The sequence below is a fragment of the Aptenodytes patagonicus genome, chromosome 1 (genome assembly GCF_965638725.1).
Source record: "Aptenodytes patagonicus chromosome 1, bAptPat1.pri.cur, whole genome shotgun sequence".
Taxonomy (NCBI): domain Eukaryota; kingdom Metazoa; phylum Chordata; class Aves; order Sphenisciformes; family Spheniscidae; genus Aptenodytes; species Aptenodytes patagonicus.
The window spans coordinates 7,141,081-7,158,319 of NC_134949.1; the positions used below are offsets into that span (position 1 = coordinate 7,141,081).

General features: G+C 47.1%; 1 protein-coding gene across 6 annotated transcripts in view; it reads right to left on the minus strand.

Annotated features, from left to right (window-relative positions):
• FRMD4A (FERM domain containing 4A) overlaps positions 1-17,239 on the minus strand; it is a 396,169-nt gene that overhangs the window by 16,296 nt on the left and 362,634 nt on the right. For all 6 annotated transcript variants that reach the window (XM_076356146.1, XM_076356314.1, XM_076356060.1 and 3 more), the window contains exons 14-16: positions 14,911-15,052; positions 6,132-6,265; positions 2,632-2,754 (exon numbers count right to left, since the gene is read on the minus strand). In XM_076356146.1, the coding sequence (XP_076212261.1) occupies positions 2,632-2,754; positions 6,132-6,265; positions 14,911-15,052 (399 nt within the window). The remainder of the gene's footprint in view (positions 1-2,631; positions 2,755-6,131; positions 6,266-14,910; positions 15,053-17,239) is intronic.

A 17,239-nucleotide genomic window follows, 5' to 3' on the forward strand; every position in this document is an offset into this window, starting at 1 on the left:
CGTCAAAATCCAGGGGAGAGTATGCGCTGAAGTAATTATGGACTGCTGCAACTGATTGCACCAGAAAATTGTCTCCTCGAGTTAGAAGCCAGGAGGGTGATTTCAGAGCAAGCACTGTGTAATAGCAAGCTTTCTGTATGCCAAAAAGGACTAGTGTCTCCAACGTTAACCCTTGCAGGGTCTCAGCCAAGTTTTTAAATGCAACCAGGTGTACCCTGGAAGCTACCTACCGATTTTTAGTTATCCTCCGAAGTCAAGGGATTTAGGCCAATTTATGCCAATGCAGAAGCTGATATAGAGCTTCCCGGTCTGCACCAGAACCCCAAGCTGTGAAGTACTTGCTAATCTGCAATGGATCTGGCTACCTTCCCCAGCTCGATGGGAGTTTTTGGTGTTAGTCTGCTAGAAAGGGGAACACAGTACATTGTAAATTAGGGAAAAAATGACGAGCTTTTTTACTTCTAGTGAATGGTGGGAGTTCAGATTGTAAGCACTGACAGCCATATATTCATGGAGATCCCCGTTATGCAAATTCAAATCCTTTCTCTTCGTTTAGCAGCGGCGTATGCTGCAAGAGCTGATGCTGTGGGAATTAATCAGGCTGAAGTCATTCTCTGAAGTTTTTATTCCGGGCTTCTGGCTTAAAAAAAAATCCCTTTGCTGTCAGTGGTGAGTCAGCATTGCCTTAAATCTGTAATTATAATTTCCCTCGCTTTACTGAAGACTGAACCCACCCCCCATCTTTTTAACAGATCCCTTTTTGCTTTGAAGAGTTTATAAGTTCTATCAGCGCCAAACCTATTACAAGTGAATTTGACACCATGGAGTTTTAAGACCTGGAACCTGGTTCACTGCCTTCTGGCAAAATCCTTCCAAGAGTCAGGAATTATGGACCAGGTAGAGGCGATTACCAAAAATACAATAGGACCCTTCCCTGCAAGTCTTGCTCTGACAAAGCTTTTACTAAAGGTATGGAGAATTTCATGTGAGCTGTCATTTCAGACCCTCACAGATTCAGTTCTAAAACATTCAGTATATCTTAGAAAAAACATATTCATTTTCCTTCTGGCCATAATTGTCTATTTTCTTCCAGTGAGGCCACTATAAATAAAGCCTCAGAAAATGAGGGCTATCATCTGCCTTCAGGTGGAAGTGCCTTGCTTCAGGTCCTTGGCACAGTTGGTAATATCAGCCCTGGATTTACATGACTGAGGGACTATTTCACTTTTTGTTTTAAATTGAGTTTCTAGTGTTTGCACTTGCTGAAAAGCGCATGAAAATCATTGCTGGCCTCTCTAAATGCTCTCAAACTGGCAGCCAAATAAACACAGCTCAACATCATTCTTCGAGAATAGAAATTTATGTTTTTTCAATACAGTCTTAAAGTTTGACACATGAAAAGGGAGGTAGAGAAAAGCTGAGTCAGCATGTTTGGATTGCTGATGCCAAAAGGCAGAGTGCCTGCAATGGGGAGGAGCTGCTTTACCTTCATGCTCTCCCCACCTAACCCTGCTACTGGAGTAAGGAGATTCCTCACCCGCTGGCCCCAAAAGCTGCCTTGCAGCAGTAAGATCTGGGAAGCTGGAGATCAGGTTATAACTGAGCTGCCAACAGACTTCAGGGGTTTTAGGAGTAACTCAGCTAAGCCGTGCTTCCCTTTGAAAAGCTTAATTAAATGTGCTAGTTCATGAATATTTGACTTTGGTGGAATTCCTCTCCCAGGCTCCATTGAGAACAAAACTAAAGAGCTTCAGCTGTTTATTCTTTCAGCAGAAGGAAAATGCCAACAAAACGACAAACAGTTAATTCCCTGGCTGAACAGAGCCTTAAACCGCGCAGTCACACCAGCTTCAGTCTCTCCTCTTACAAAAATAAAAAGGAAACTCAAGACTGGAATATACACAAGTGTCTTGAGACAAATGCGTCTCTGCAGACAATAGCTTTTCTGTGAATCCGGTCCCGCCTTACAGCTGCTGCAGGCCTGTTTTCACAGCCACGGTTCAGGGCACTGACCCAGCACATTGTGGGAGCAAGGGAAGAGAACAAACATTCCCTGGCAAACTTGGAAAAACATAATTCCAGCTCCCCATAGGTAGGGACGAAGGCTCTTTTGTTTAAGGACTGGGGAGCAAAATGCTTTCATCTTGCTATTGCAGGGCTAAGATGGATAATTGTGATGCTTTTCTCCCTGTTAGGGGAGATCTGAATTCGGATTGCTACTGAAGTGGAAAGCAAGTGGCTGTTTGCAATAACAACACAGGGCAGCAGCAGGGCTCAGGTGGCTCAAGGGGCTCCTGATGTGCTCCCTACTCACACAAGTCACTGCACTTGGTCACCAGAGTGCTCGGACTGTCATGGTCCAGTTGGTCACCCAGGCTATTTCTGTTACCTCTAGCAAAGCCAGGGCTGAACTTTGAGGGTTTAACCTTTACTCTGAGTCTGAACCAAGGGCACCAACTCTCTTGCTGCTTCCCTGTTCTGATGGATATTAAAAAAAAAGGCACCGTGATCAACTACAGTCATTTAAAGCAAAAATAACTCTAAGACTGATGGTTCCTATGTGATGCATGTTGGACATCTTAGAGACCCGAGGTGGGGACATGGGACTGGAAGGGAAGGGCATAGCCTCACCTCTCCCTTAGGCAGGATTTTCTGCTCATCCAGTTTAAAGGCAGTTCCTATTCTTCTCCTTACAATAGGCGGCTCCTCCCCAGGATCTAGGGGGTATTCTCGTGGCAGCTTTCCTGTGAGCTCCTGTAAGCAGAAAATGCTGTTAGTGATCTGGGAAATCCTGCAGCAGAGCAAAGCACAACACTGCTCTTGAACTGTGACCGTAAAATGACAGGCGTTCATTAACAACATACCCAGTTCAGCCAGCTGATAAACATACAGGAGAGCACCCAGCCCTGCAAACTTGTCCCAGGACCTGACATTGAGGGTGGGGAACTTTTCTTTAACCTGTGCATGAATACAGATTTCTATGGCCTGCCCAGGGTAGGTCTGTAGGTGGTGCCCATCCCTAGGGCGTTGGGGCCTGAGGCTGAACAGACTGCAGCACACATGCTTTCGTCTCTGCTGCAGGGTGAGCAGGAAAGGAGAGCTTCTATCTGCTGAGCTACTTTTGAGAAGGGGGTGAACAGATCCAAGAGCCTTCACGCAGGATGCAGGTCTGCTGAGTCAGAAAGCCCCACTGGCAACAGCCGTGCAGGTTATGACCCACACAGAGAAACATTCCCACCTGATTCATGATGTGTCTGAGAGGAATGCAGTGAAAATGATCACTAAAAGCAGTGCCTGGTACCTCATTACCTGTCTGATAACACTTCATGTATCAGAGCCCCTTCCAAACCCCGGTGATGTCATGGGCAGCTTCGGAGCGATAGTATATGATGCTTTGTCAGAGTGATGGGGTCATTTGCAAAGATTTGTTCAAAATCTGAAGCAAACCCCACAGAACTGAGGAATATCTGGAACACAGGAAGCAGCAAGTGCCAATATTGATGTTAATGCTGTGGGGTTTTTTTCTCCCTGGACTACACAATACAGCCACACATATCTGAATTGAAGGCATTCAAATGCCTACAGAAAAAGGCAGGAGCCTCACTACGAGCACAGCCCGACTCCTTGTACTCAAAAGTCTCCCTATGAAGGACAAAAGGCTTTTGTGTTCCTTAGCATCAGCCTTGAGAGGATCCAGCTGGCAGAGTAACCTAAATCATCTGAATCCCAAAGAACAGCAGCTGACCTTAATGCAAGTGCGAGTGCGCAGCTCAGGCCCCTGCCTGCCCTGGCCTCTCCCCCGCTCCCTAATGGGGTTTTTCTTTCTTCTCTTTTCAGATCACTAGGAAACAAGGACCTGGCCCTTTCAGATCCTTCCTTTAAGCAGTTCCCAGCAAAATGGGTTTGTAGCACAGCTCTGTGCCGACGTGCACAACCCCCTTTTGCGAGAGGCACTGTTGCAATGTCTCATGAGTCCCATTTTGTGTTGCCCTTCCAGCCCTGTGGGGTTATTTCAGCTTTTCTTCTGTAATGCATTCCTTCTAGTGCAATGTGGCTCTAAGCACTGCATCAAGACACAGATTCCTGTATCCTTTCCCAAGGGAAACAAGGATATTTTCTTTAAAACCCCTAACTTAATATGAAGCAGGGCAGTGGGGAAAGAGTTAATGTCTTCTGTAAAATGCCCAGGATTGGAGCAGAACAAAATTAACGTGGGCTACCATGCTGCCTCCATAAGCTGAAAAGTATTCACAGGCATGGTCCTGAAACGTAATCTAAATTAATAAGTAACTGGAGTGGTGATGGCCCGAAGTAACCTGATGCCACTGTTATGAATGTCTCTGGCCATGCTTATTTGATTATGCCCCCACTTTTAACCCTTTTTTATCCCCCGGTTTGCCGCCTTCTCCCTTTGTTTTGGCCGTTCCCATGCCAAAGCAGAAAGGACGAAGGGCAGCCTGAGAGGAAATACTTCCAACTGGAGGCTGCTGATGGACGAGCTGTAGGGTTGCAAGACAGGGTCAGATTCCAATTGTCCACCAACTGCCTCTCTTGGATCATCTACAGAAAGCACGAACACTTTCTACAAGCTCTTAAGGTGCTGACAGATGGGCTCAGGCCAGCCTTGCTGCAGCACATTAAGGAGATACTGCTCCTTACCACTGGCTCCATGCCCCAGCGGGAGCTTTTGCCTGCATCCCGGTTCCTCGTGAAGTGCCTGAGGCTGCACCACAGAGGGGGCTGGAGTTAAAGTGAAGGCACTGAGCTCCTGCAACTGTGGCACAGGCACATCTTCCCCTGCAAGCATGCTGCTGCAAAGCATTAGCCCTCTGCAGTCAGGCAGTGTTAGCTTAGGGTGGTAAATTCCTCCAGGGCAAGTAGAGCCCTCCAGACCTTGTCCATCAGCCCCGAAGAGCATGTGACTGCTTCCTGCAGATGGTCTTAGCTCTGTACTCGATAGACTTACGAGACTGGATCTGGTCCTGCAACCTTTATCAGCACAAGTTGTTTGCTGAAGTCAACCAGGACTTCTCAGGTCTTAAAGGTTTGCTTGTGTGGAATAAAGGATGGCAACTGGGGCAGCAGAAATTTCTGCTTTCTTTGTCGAGAGGTATTTTCCACAGCTTATTCTTGTTGGCGTTAAAACTATAGACTAATTGAAACAAAGTGCAATGAGAGCTGAATCAGTGACCTATTTCCCCCATTTTTGTCAAAGGCGAGATACACATCAAATATTACGCAACAATTGGAAGATCTCCCACTGTCTCCAGCCAGCTTCCTGTTGTGTTACACATCACGATTTGTTGTTAAATTCAGATTTTCAGGCCTGGTAAACAAAGGAGGATTGCTGAATGACCCAAGTGTATGCTGCTCCTAACCTCCACACACATCTGCAGCAGGGTTGTAATTTCCCCAAACATTAAATTGATCTCTTAACTGGCCTCCTGTGTATTCCAAGAATGAACAGGCAGGTGAGTGGGAAGGTTATGAGATGAGTTCCTGAGCTGTCCTGCATGTCCTGGGATGACCACAGTGGTTCCTCTTCACAAGGTCTGCCACCACACTACCATTCCTCTCCAGCAGCGCCAGAGCTTATTGGATAAAGGGAGTCTACATGAGCAGATGAGACCTTGTGTGCTGTATGTAAGAATGTGCTGGGAGAAGAAAAGCACGTAAGGTCAGGCCTGCTCCGAGAAGAAAGTGTAACAGCCTGGGTTTTTTTTTGCTAACGAAGTCAAAAGCATTTGAGAAGTGATTACCAGTACACAGGACAACCTTCCTATGCAATTTAGGTAGCTGCATATTCCCGCCAGTCAATAAGAAGTCTGGCTGAATGCATCTTAAACACAATTTCAAACAGCAGATGTGGTTGCTGAGCACCCTCCTAGCCCCAAGCCAACTGGGCACCCAGCTGACATGGGGTTCCCTTCTCTGTGGGGGAAATGTCCTGTGACATTGCAATCTGGAGTTGAAACAGCTGGACCTTCCTGAGGCCTTTGCACAACAGGCTTTGCAGGAGGTGACTATGGAAGGAATCTCTTCTCCTGACTCCACACCACCTCCAAACAATGAGCATGCTATAACAATGCAAGCAACACAGTGTTATGGGTTATAAAATGTCCATTGCCTACCGCTTCTCGGAGACACAGTTTCTTTAGTTCTTCCAAGCGTTGGCGCAGTGTCTCTTCTAAAGCTTCTTGCCTGGATTTCAGTGCAGCCAGCATGTCTTTCTTGGCAGACTGAGAACTGTCTGACTCTTGGGAACCTATCAATAAACAATGATTTCACTAGGCCAGCTGACAGCATAATACATACACATCTGGAGTGCTTGTAATTTTACTAAAGCCTGGATGCAGTCCTTTGAAAAAGAAATCAGACTATGACATGAAGCAGGTGTTACCCAGTCATGTTTGTTTACAGCAAATTCTTAGTGTTTAAGCTAACAGAGATTGGACAGTGGGGCACATGAAGACATTTGTAATCATTATCCAGAAAAATAAAAGCAACAAAATTATTCATGTAAAGATCCTAGAAAAAAAAGACATACTGTTCCCATGAAAGTTCCCAATGGCAAATAACAGTACAGTTTATGAAGCCCTGGAGATGCATTTTTGGGAAATTAAGCCTAGGAGAAACCATTTGACAATACAGCCTACTTCTTAAGAACCACAATTATCCTAGTAGCCAACATTTAATTCAATCCACTTACAGTGCCTGTTTTATGAAAAAACGTAATGGAACAAAATTACCTAGCAAGATTCCTCTAAAACACACCAAAACAACAATAACCCATAGGTCCTTCTGGGATAGTAGCTGTTTCTTGTGAAGACGTAGGTCAAGATATTTAAACTGGATGTCCAAATGGCTTGACTTTTCAAGCGGCAATTACCCAGCAACTTCCACTGAAGTAAGTCCATGCATTAAGTCAGACTTTGTTGCTCAGATGTCATGACAGCATTTGTAACTTCAGCTCTTTAGGGGAACTTATTGATGGGGTTCCTGATTTTATTTTGGTTTGGGATGGTGCATCAATTGCTATCCAAGACCTAGCATCTCAAAGAAGGGGTGATGCTGGTTGCATCCATTTTTGGGTCCCTGACTTGAGCAGCTGATTTTTCAGGATATGCTTAGCAGTCACTCTCTTTAATGCACCTCTAGGCTCAGGGATGAGTTTTTAGAGAAGTCACTACTTCCCACCGAACCCCTTGTTTGCATAAGCCAAGTGCATCCTTTCATCACAGAGTAAGGACACAAAAGTTATGGCCGTACTGTGAGACAAAAAGCAAGCTCAAGAAGGGGTAAATGCCATCTCTACATGCTTTTCACTCATATTACTGGTTGTTGTTTAGCTACAGCTGTAGTTCAAAGCATCCACCTTAGGTTTACAGAAAGCTGAGTTCTGGTATCTGTGGTGGATTCAGCAGGAGCGTCCCATGTATGTCCACAGATGACACTGACAGCTACAGCTCCACACACTCTAAAGCTCTGCCCCACACACAGCTCTGGAGCTCAGCCTAAGTCTGCATCTGATCCCTTTTTAATAAACTCCATAGTGGGTCTTGAGTTGGGCTGAACAGACAGGGCTGCTGTTGCCTCAACAGAAGTGTCGAGGTGATCTAAGTATCTGAGATGTCTTCCATGGGGTGGCAGATATGACCCAGGACCCTGTGAGACCCACAGTCTTTTGGATAGGCAGTGGGATACTCTAACCCACCGAAAATGGCACTGGACACCTACGTTTAGACAGCTGGATTGTGTCTAGTGCTTTGTAGGGACTTCTTGTGGGGTACTGTAGGTTTATGCCTGCAGAAAAACCTTTGACTTGGCAATGCTTTCAAGGGGGTTCACTCCTAGTCCTTAGAGGGTCCTCAGTGGTCTCAGCACCCGCTGTCCCAGGGTGATTCTGGGGGGCTCCCCTGCCCCTCTAGGGCAATGGTACAGAGAAAGTAGACCTTTATTACCTGTAGGAGTCAGATACAACAGGATGCTACATGGAGTTTTCTGTGCACCTGTAGGATGGGGGTGAGAGGGGCCTTCTAGATACATTTGCAGCTTGGCCTCCAAGCATACAGTGAGGACACTCAGCCCAAGGAGGTTGACAACGTTGCTGCCATTTCAGAGAGCTCTGGAAGGAACCTGGGAACAACTCTTTGTTTTGGCAGCAAAACAAGAGTGAAATTTGTGCTTTCAGCTTCATCTTTCATTGCTACTATTCCAGCAGACCGTTAAAGTTAAACTGAAAGAGGATTGAGGCAACCCATGCCATGAAATAGTTCTGCATTAGCCCAGGGGAAGCAGAGAATCTCACAGATCTTTTCCACCACTATTTCTGCAGTTTTTATACAGGAAGACAGCTGGCACTTATTCTGTGAAGCACCACCCCCATTTGTTACACCTTTTATTGGGCTGTCCTGGAGTGGGGGAGGTGGAAAAAGGGCTCTCTAAAGGTCAGTCAGGTTGAGCATCCTCAGATAAAGGAGGACAGCCTTATGGTAAGATGTTTGTTTAGTTGCTGTAGTCATCCTCATTTCATTTGGGTTTGCCCTCACAGAGCAACAAAACTCAATTCTACAAACACATCTGTGCTGCAGGAACTTGATGGGATCTTCTACAGGAGCCTTGTATTTGCACTGGCAGGAAAAGCCCACTCTAGTGTTTAGTAAATTCTTAATAGTAACCCTGGTGAGCAGTTACTAGCAAAAACTGAACTGCTGAATTTCTTCACTGAATTGCCAACAAACCGCTGAGTCCCGGTAAAAAGTTGCTCATGATTCCAGCAGATGTTTCAACCCTTTTTTTTTTTTTCTTTTAGGATAACTTCAATGACCTACATTTTCCTTTCAACTGCTCTTCCCTTTTCCTTCCTCTCTCTGCTCCCTACCTCCACACCAGCCTCAGATTTATTTTTAAAAGCTATTCGTTTTTGCGCTGCGGGTTGCCACAGCAGCTACATAGATGCTGAAACATTTAAAAGCATATGAATAGCCTAAACCCTGACCAGATGCCTAAGCTGGTTCGGGGTGTGCCAACAAGAAGGAAACAAACGGCTTCTGGCTGAGCTGGTATGGATCCAAATCAAGCACAGACAGTTCACAGCATTTGCTCCAGCTGTGCTCACCCTGTGTGAGAACCACGCTGGTCTCAACCCTGATGTGGTCAGTGGCAGTGTCTACTGAGTGCACATTTTGCCACCTTTTTCATCCCTCCCAGAAAGTAAAGGAATTAGGGCAGATCTGGAAGTGCATTGTCACATTCCGAGTTAAGCAATGGGATTACTGCTGAAACCAAAGTCGACCACTCCTTGGCACTAATGAACCAGTTCAAATCAACCTTTTCCAATTGAGTCCTCGTATCACAAACTCTTCTAGCGTAGTGAGGGTTCAAAGGCCAGGGGACAGGGTACCCAGTTCATGGCTTGTGATGCTGAATATTTTAGCTTGACCATACCTGACTTGGATGATCCCTTGGGCATACTGCAGGACTTATTTCTTCAGACCTTCCTGGTTTCTCCTTCAGAAACTGTTCTATTATAGCTGTTTTGGGTTTTTTTGTTTAATTTAAAAGCTGAACTATTTTGGGGGGTATTATTAGATTTTTATGGGTTGGATTCTCTGCTTGTTCTCACAGGTGAAAAGCAAATGGAGACTTGATCAGTCAAGAGAATCACACCCATGTGAGATGCTTGTAAAGGAGCGGAGAACAGTGCTTTGTATTGCTGGGGTGCCTACAGCTTGCATTAGAGGCTCTTTATTTATAAATATGTATTAATCCAGCCTCGAGCAAGGCTGTGACCACAGACCCACTTCTAAACCCAGTGGCAATTGACCCAAAAATGTCAGAACAAATCAAAAGACCATAAAAACAACCAAAGAAATAATCAAAGACCGGCACAAACCAAACCAATCAAGCAGATACTACCTTAAATCAGCCTTATTAAATATGATGCTCACTGAGTCACGGCTGCCCAGTGCCTTCCAAAGGGGATCATCAACAGAGAAAAATCAGTCCTGAAAGATCAGTCCTAACACGAGAGACTCCTACTGCGACCGAAATGGTTGACTGGGAGGCTTTCTCAGGTATTTTATCTCCCACAATTAGGGCTAATTCCTAATGCAGTAAACCAGAGAAATGTTGCTGAAATATGTAATCTCCCTGTATAGCTTTTGAACCTTTCGGTGAAAATTATTATTTAGCCTCCTGCCCATTTGCTGTGCAAAGATTTAGCAAACTCTGCATTTTAACACACACTTCTGCAGAACCATTTAATGTCCCTAAAAGAAAAAGGGTTGTGAAAACACACCGGGTAGCAAGCACAGGGCCATCTCTTTGGTGGGCACCAGGAACCTGCTGAATTTGGGCCTGTTTTTATAGCTGATGCTGCTGGTTTAATTTCAAAGCCAAGGCAATCGTACATGCCCTTTCCTCCTTAGCATACAGGACGGGACACAGGTCTTGGTGACCTGAACATCTGCTTAATACCCTATTAGTGTGTGGATACACTACTCATCTTCTGATACCCACTTGGCCTCTCCAGGCAATTTCTTCATCCACTGACATTCAGGAGAACACAAGCTGTGAAACGGAGGGAGAACATGATCCTCCCTGCCCAACTCACTCCTCCAGCAGAATTCATGGCTGAGCTTCTTCACCAGTGCTAACAGGCTGGTTTCTGATCACTCCAATACCAGTGAAGTCAGGACAGTCTTGGTGATGTTGATGGGGACATGAAGCAAGTGAGTCACACCCCCAAAGGATCTGACCAAGGCGATGTGCTGTGCCTGTGCAGATAGATCTGCAGGGGCTCCTGGCTACCAGGTGTCGGCTCCAAGACAAGCTTTGTTTTAAAGCTTGTCAAAGAGACGAGACCAGCAACATGAGCCACCGTTTTGAAGAGGAAAGCCCTACCAGTGACTTACTATTTGTTCCCATTTCCTCCACCTATTTTAGTGGAGTGGAGTCAGCTTGGAAAAGGGATAAATGAGAAAGATGAAAATAAGCAGGGAGGATAGATGGCATGCTGAAGAGCAGAGGGAGCCAAGGCTTGGTGCTAGCATCTGTGAGGGGAAAGGAGATGCAACAAGGCAGCTGAGCAGCGGTGAGGCAAGAGCATCCAGGCATCTCTTCTCTTTCTCATTTTGTGAGTCTCCCGCTCCAGGAAAAACACACCTAAATATGGCAAACCCTTCATGCTACATCCGGCTGCTGGCTCCAGCTCGCTGGCGTTTGGTTGAGGTCCCCATGGAAGGCTGTCCCCCGAGCAGGGAGGGGAGGTCCCCCTACGCTTGCTCTGTGCCAGAGCCTGGGATGACTCACCGCGCCAGGATGTCAGCGCACAACAGCCAGCAACCTCAGACAGCTGCTATCTCTTGTCTCTGCCAGACAAATAGGATATCCTCCGCGGCGCGCGGGAGCCCAGCTGGAGCTGCTCCGCACAGGATGCGCTCAGATATCCTGTGGGTGACTCGTCTTTGCGAGCCCCCGCGCTCGCGGGCCTTGCCGGAGGCCGTGCGGGTGCTGTTTATCCGCTCCAACACCCGCTGGGGCGGTCCAGCTGGGAGGCTGCCCCACCAGATGGAGCAGCGGGGGCTGGGGAACTGGCTGGCTGGGCTCTGTCATGGCATTTTCAAACGTAAACAGGCCCCTACACAGGAAACCTCCACCGCTGATGAAGGAACAGGGCTCAGGGGGCCGGAGGCTCCTCGAACATGTCTGCAGAGCTAAAGCAGAGGTGCTCCTCTGTGGTCTCTCCTCTGCCCACTGAGATGAAGGTGGTGGTCTGGGGTTCAGTCCAACAATAACCCAGCAATAACAGGACTCCTCACTAGTCAGGAGCCTGGCAGAGCTCTTAGGGCACAGACTGAAGAAAAAATCCATCTTAGACCTAACCTGATTTTGCTCCAATAATTATCTCTGCTGGCTTTGATTAGGATTCATGCCAGTGTGAAAGCAGAGCTTTTATTCCTGGGCAAATCTTGCCCCAGATGTCCAGGGATGACCCAGAGATCCTGAGCAGAAGATCCTTGAGCTAAATCCCAGCAGCCCACTGTTTTGGGGGCCCTCTTCAGAGCCAAAACGAAGACAAAAATTAAAGAGAGAGCTTGTCAGAAATGGACTTGGGAGCATCAAGTATCAAACTTACAACTCTGCAGTGGACACAGACTGAGATCGAGGGCCTGGGAAACATGGAGTAGCTTAGGCTTTGGCCCTGAATTGCTGTGACCGTGGGGAAGTCACTGCTCCAGTATAAGAATCCATCTACCCTCTGCTGTGTCTTGAGACTGTAAGTGATGTGGGGCAGCGACTGTCTTGCACTGCACAGCAGGATCTTGGCCAGACAGTGTGACAGCTGGAAGCAACAACAAATATTTCCTTGCAGCCTTGCTGCAATCCCAGGGGAGACATGCCAGCTTCAGCATGCTCCTCGTGGCACTGATGATAGTCCCTTCAGTGAGGAGGAGTGAGATGGAGAGAGGAAATGGCTACAAGTAATTTCCAGGAAAAAAGGACTGAGAACAGTAGGGAAGTGGGGGCAAACAGAGATTCAGTCCTGCCCTTGTGACTTCGAGTCACTCGGGGTATTTATAGCCTGGAAATCTGCTGTGGCCACTTAATCATTTGCACTTATTCTCTCTAGTGCACAGGCTGTACCGCGATAACCCATCATTGTTGTGATTGTGTGCCGACAATCTTCGGCACAATGGGAGGAAACGCAAAGGCTGGGACGGAACCAGTGACTGTGCCCGGCGGGACAAGCGGCGAATGCCCCCTCCCATCCAGTGGGACAGGGCTGGATCACCTCAGCCAGCCGACCTCGAGGGAAGGAGCTCTTGGAGCAGAAGGGTCTGGGTGACTGTGTGGAAGCAATCCAGGGTCTCCAATTCCCTGGTATCTGTCCTCCTCTGCCAGACATCTTCTCTCTATACTTCCTTGTAGCTGCTTGTAGCTGCTGGAAGGCACAGAGCAGCAGCAAATCCCACAGCTCTCCACAGCATTTTGTGGAGAGCCCTGTCCTCACAGCTGGTAGGACCTAAAGGCAGCTCTGAACACAGGAACCTGGAGGGAGCCATGCTCGCCTGGCCCACCAGCAGCACCTCAACTGAAAAAGAGGTTCACACAGTCCTACGTAGGCGTCCAGGTAGACCGATCCACCTACCCAGGCCTGAAGAAATGACTCACCTGGTCAATGAACTTTGCATGAGTGTAGTCACTAGTGCAATTCTGCTGAGTCTGAAAACCCCACCCTCAGCCAGAAGGGATTTGAGCAGGGAGCAAAAAACCATACAGAAATAAAAGCATGGGCAGCTCGCAGTTTGGTATTTCCATCCACGTAACCCTGATAGGTGCTGGCCCTACAGAAGCTTTTCTGGACCTGCTTTTCTGCTGGCTTTCACCTGGCTACTGCTCTCCCAGTGTGAGAGCAGAAGCAGACCCCCATGTTTTTTTCCAGGAAGGTGAAAAGTCAGTGTATTAACATGAAAACAGGATTACTACCAAGTAGCTCTCACAAACTTGGGAATGGTGCCCAGGAGGCTGAGATCTTGGAAAGACCTTAAGAACTTCCTTAGGGTACTTAACGTTATTTACTTTCCAGCAGGAGAGCTGGAAAAAATGCCAAAGAGCTCCAACAACCCGACACCAGTCCGGGAGCTGCTCAGCTATTGCAACTCCCTAAGCGATGGGAGGCACAGACGGTGGATTGTATACTTCCTCAGGAACACCTAAGGAGCAGAAAGGCATCTCTGTTTGCAGGCAAGGCAAGGAACTGCACAGCAGGCTGCTCTGGAGCTCTGTAAGCACTGCACATTTTAACCCCTCTCTGGACATTTTCCAGGCAGGAGAGGGTGGCTTTTAAGAGACATGAAGGATACAGTGATTCAAAGCTCATCTACTACACCAGTGTAGGTTCAGTTTTAAAGCATGTGTGTTCTTAGATGGACTCTTGTCAAGCATGAGAAGGTTATTCTCTGGTGTTACACATCTCAAAACAATGGATTTCGATAACTTGACGTGACACTTAACAGAGGGCATTTAATTGACTGGAACTGTTAATTATAGTGATACCAGCAACTTTGCCCTCCTGAAGAGCTTCTCACCTGAGCAGCTTCAAGCTCTTTGCAAACTGTCAATCCTTGCTTTGCTCCTGGAGTGATGTTTAGCACTGATTTACACACAGCTTGCCCCGTTCAGACTGACAGAAGAGTTTCAAAGAAATACAGAGAAGTTCCTGACTCCTCTTCCCTGGTCCTTCTCTTTCGATGCTCTAGCTCTTCTCTGTGTCAACTTCTGTTGGGTTTCTTTCACAGATTATGTCTTCCTCATAACAGGAAGGTGCTCTAAGCCACAAAGAGAAACCTCTAGGTCCCCACACTAGTATGGTGGAGGGTGCTAGGGAATAGCTCTTTGGAGCCTGGGACACCAGGCAAATTCCAGCAACAGAGAGGCAAAGCAGATGGGCACTCTGCGAAGAAGCCACCCTGCCTGATGTCCCTGCTGAAGGACATCACCAATTCCCAGCCTCCGTTTCCCTAGTGAGCTGCACTGGCTGACTGCTTCCTCACTGCTGGCTGAGGGCTCCTTCACAAACACATCTGCCTAGGGATGAGCTGGGTGCCAAGGGGTGGTTATGGTAGAAACTGTGAAGAGAGACCAAGTCTCAGCTGGAAAGTGAGAGGTTGGAGTTGACATCCTGGGGCCAAAGAGGAAACGAGCAGCGGTAATGACAGAGGGGGAGGCTGCTGCCTGTGCTGTTTGTGGGGCAACGTGCTGAGAGATGGACTGACACCTGGACAGACAGAAAGGCTAAAGGGAAGTGACTTTCATTTCTGCAGTGCAGTTCTGGCTGCTTCCCATTATACCATGGCCATGGCCCTTCCCACCATATTCTCTCCAGTTACAGGATAAAGGACCTACCTGATGACAGAAGACTCCCGCTGCTGCCGCTGATAATTTTGCCTTTACTCCCCATGTTGGCCAGCTTTGAGGTCTTGAGCGTTCCAGTTTCAGTCAGGTCAATTGCAATCTCACTCAGGCTTCTTGCAGCATGAATCTTGGACTGGACATGGACACAGGAGTTAGTAATGATCTAGCGCTTCTTTAAAGCTCACAGAAGGAAAAAGTCCTTTTGCTGTGGCAGGAAACAGGCCTCCACAGCAAACTTGGATTATTTTACAAGAATAGAAGCAATCCGGCACTGTATTCACTGCTGCACTTTTTACATTCTTAAGTGGGTACAATTCTGGCATTGCTTCCTGTTGTTTGTTATTTTCTCTGCTTTGCCATGCACATTTTTCCCTCTTAAACAAACTATGTATGGAGTCACTGTGTAACCACATACAATAAGAGACCTTCAGAAATGCTAACATAATAAACTGCAAAGCCTGAAGGCTAAAGACCATCTCTAGCATCTAAAGGAAGCCAGGAGGGGCCTTTCCAAATCTGCAATGAGCTTTGGACCAAGACACAGTGAGGACATGGCTTAAATGGGCTGTCATGAGAAGCTGGAAGAAAATACTGGCAGGAAAACACATTCAGGTTATGGTCCAGACTAACAAGCCACATGCAATGCCCCTACTGTGAAGGACCTCTTCAAAGCATTAACATTACTCCAGCAAGAAACAACAGCCGGTCCCAGCTCAGTAACTAACTGGCCACACTAGGGCAAGGAGTCAGCCACTGCACACCACCAAATGTCAACAATCTAGGCACCTCCAGGGGAAAGTAAACGTGCATACTGTGTAAACCTATAGAATAGAATAGAATAGAATAGAATAGAATATTGTATTATATTTCAGTTGGAAGGGACCTCCAATGATCATCTAGTCCTCCTCCTATCTTAGGAGGGAATGACTTGACTTCCTAAGATGACATCCTTTCTCCATTGGTTATGGAAGGACTTGAGACAACAAGATGCCCAGAAAGTTCAGGTGAGATAACTCCAGACCTTTCTCTTCGTTGAGCAGTGAGCTCAGTTGTGGTTATGCCCACAGAGCCAACAAAGGCACAAAATGTTCAGGGCAGGGGGGTTAGCAGCACTGAGCAATGAAATGAGCACGGTGGCTGCTTGCAGGGTTGGGCTAACTCAGTCCTAGTGGCTGCCTTGCCTCTGCAATACAAATCCCACTGTTAGTACCTCACCATCTATCTCCAGTCCATTCTCCTAGCAGCCTCTAGCAGGTGCTTAACATGAACAAGAAGATCAAGAACATTGATCAAAGTTGCTGGGGATGGCCCTTCAGTTATATCCCTAGCACTACTGGGAAGAAGAACCCTACATATGAGGGTGTCTTGGGTGGCCACAAGAATTTTTCAGTCTTTTTTGTGACCAGTACAGCCTTAGGATCGGATCCCCTTAAAATAGCAACTGCCACATCAGAACAACCCCAAAGCCTCTCTAGTCCTCTATCTCATTTCTGACTGGGGTCATCTCCAGGCACTTCAGAAAAAAAATACAGAAACTTTTCATTAAGCCATTGTGGAATAATCTGTCCACATGGAAAATTTCCTCCTGCCTCTTCTGAACTAATGCTTATGCTCTGAGCTCTATTTTATGTATTGGTTGTTGAATTCACTACAGGTAACAAGCCATGCTAACAAGGAGGAAACTGACAACCAGGAAGAAGCTAGCTGTCTGTAACACGGTACACAAAGATGACTGCTATTTCATCTCTGAACTGGAAGTTGGCTTCTTGCTTGCTGACTCTCATGTGAGCTCCTCAGTCATGGATGGAGGGAGCTTGGAGCTCAGCCCATCGCCCAAATCTCGCAAGTCCTGTGCTGCTGAGCTTCAATTAGCCTGGCCTCACAGGGCCACTGACCTGCAATTTTTATTTCTCAGAACCCAGAAAGTTGTCGGGACATTGTGCCGAGGCTCTCCAGCCGCACAAAGACTTACGTTCAACAGGATGGTGAAACCCCAGTTCACCTGAGCATTCACCTCTGCACCTCCTCAAGGCCAGAAGAGACTCTCGGCCCTAGTCATACAGTTCAGGTGATGGGCACATCGTTACAGTGCTAACAAATCAGAAGCTGATTGACATTCACGTACCAGGGTGTGATCTGTTCCCACCAGAACTAACACGAGATGGGACTACAAGGAATGCTTGCCAAGACGGGATTTTCAGTGTTATTTCACATCCTCAGGAAGCAGAAATCATTTTAACAAGAACTAAGGCTGAACTGATGGCTGAATGCTCACCACGCTGAGCTTCACTCTTAGCTCTGCTACTGATTTGCTATGGGA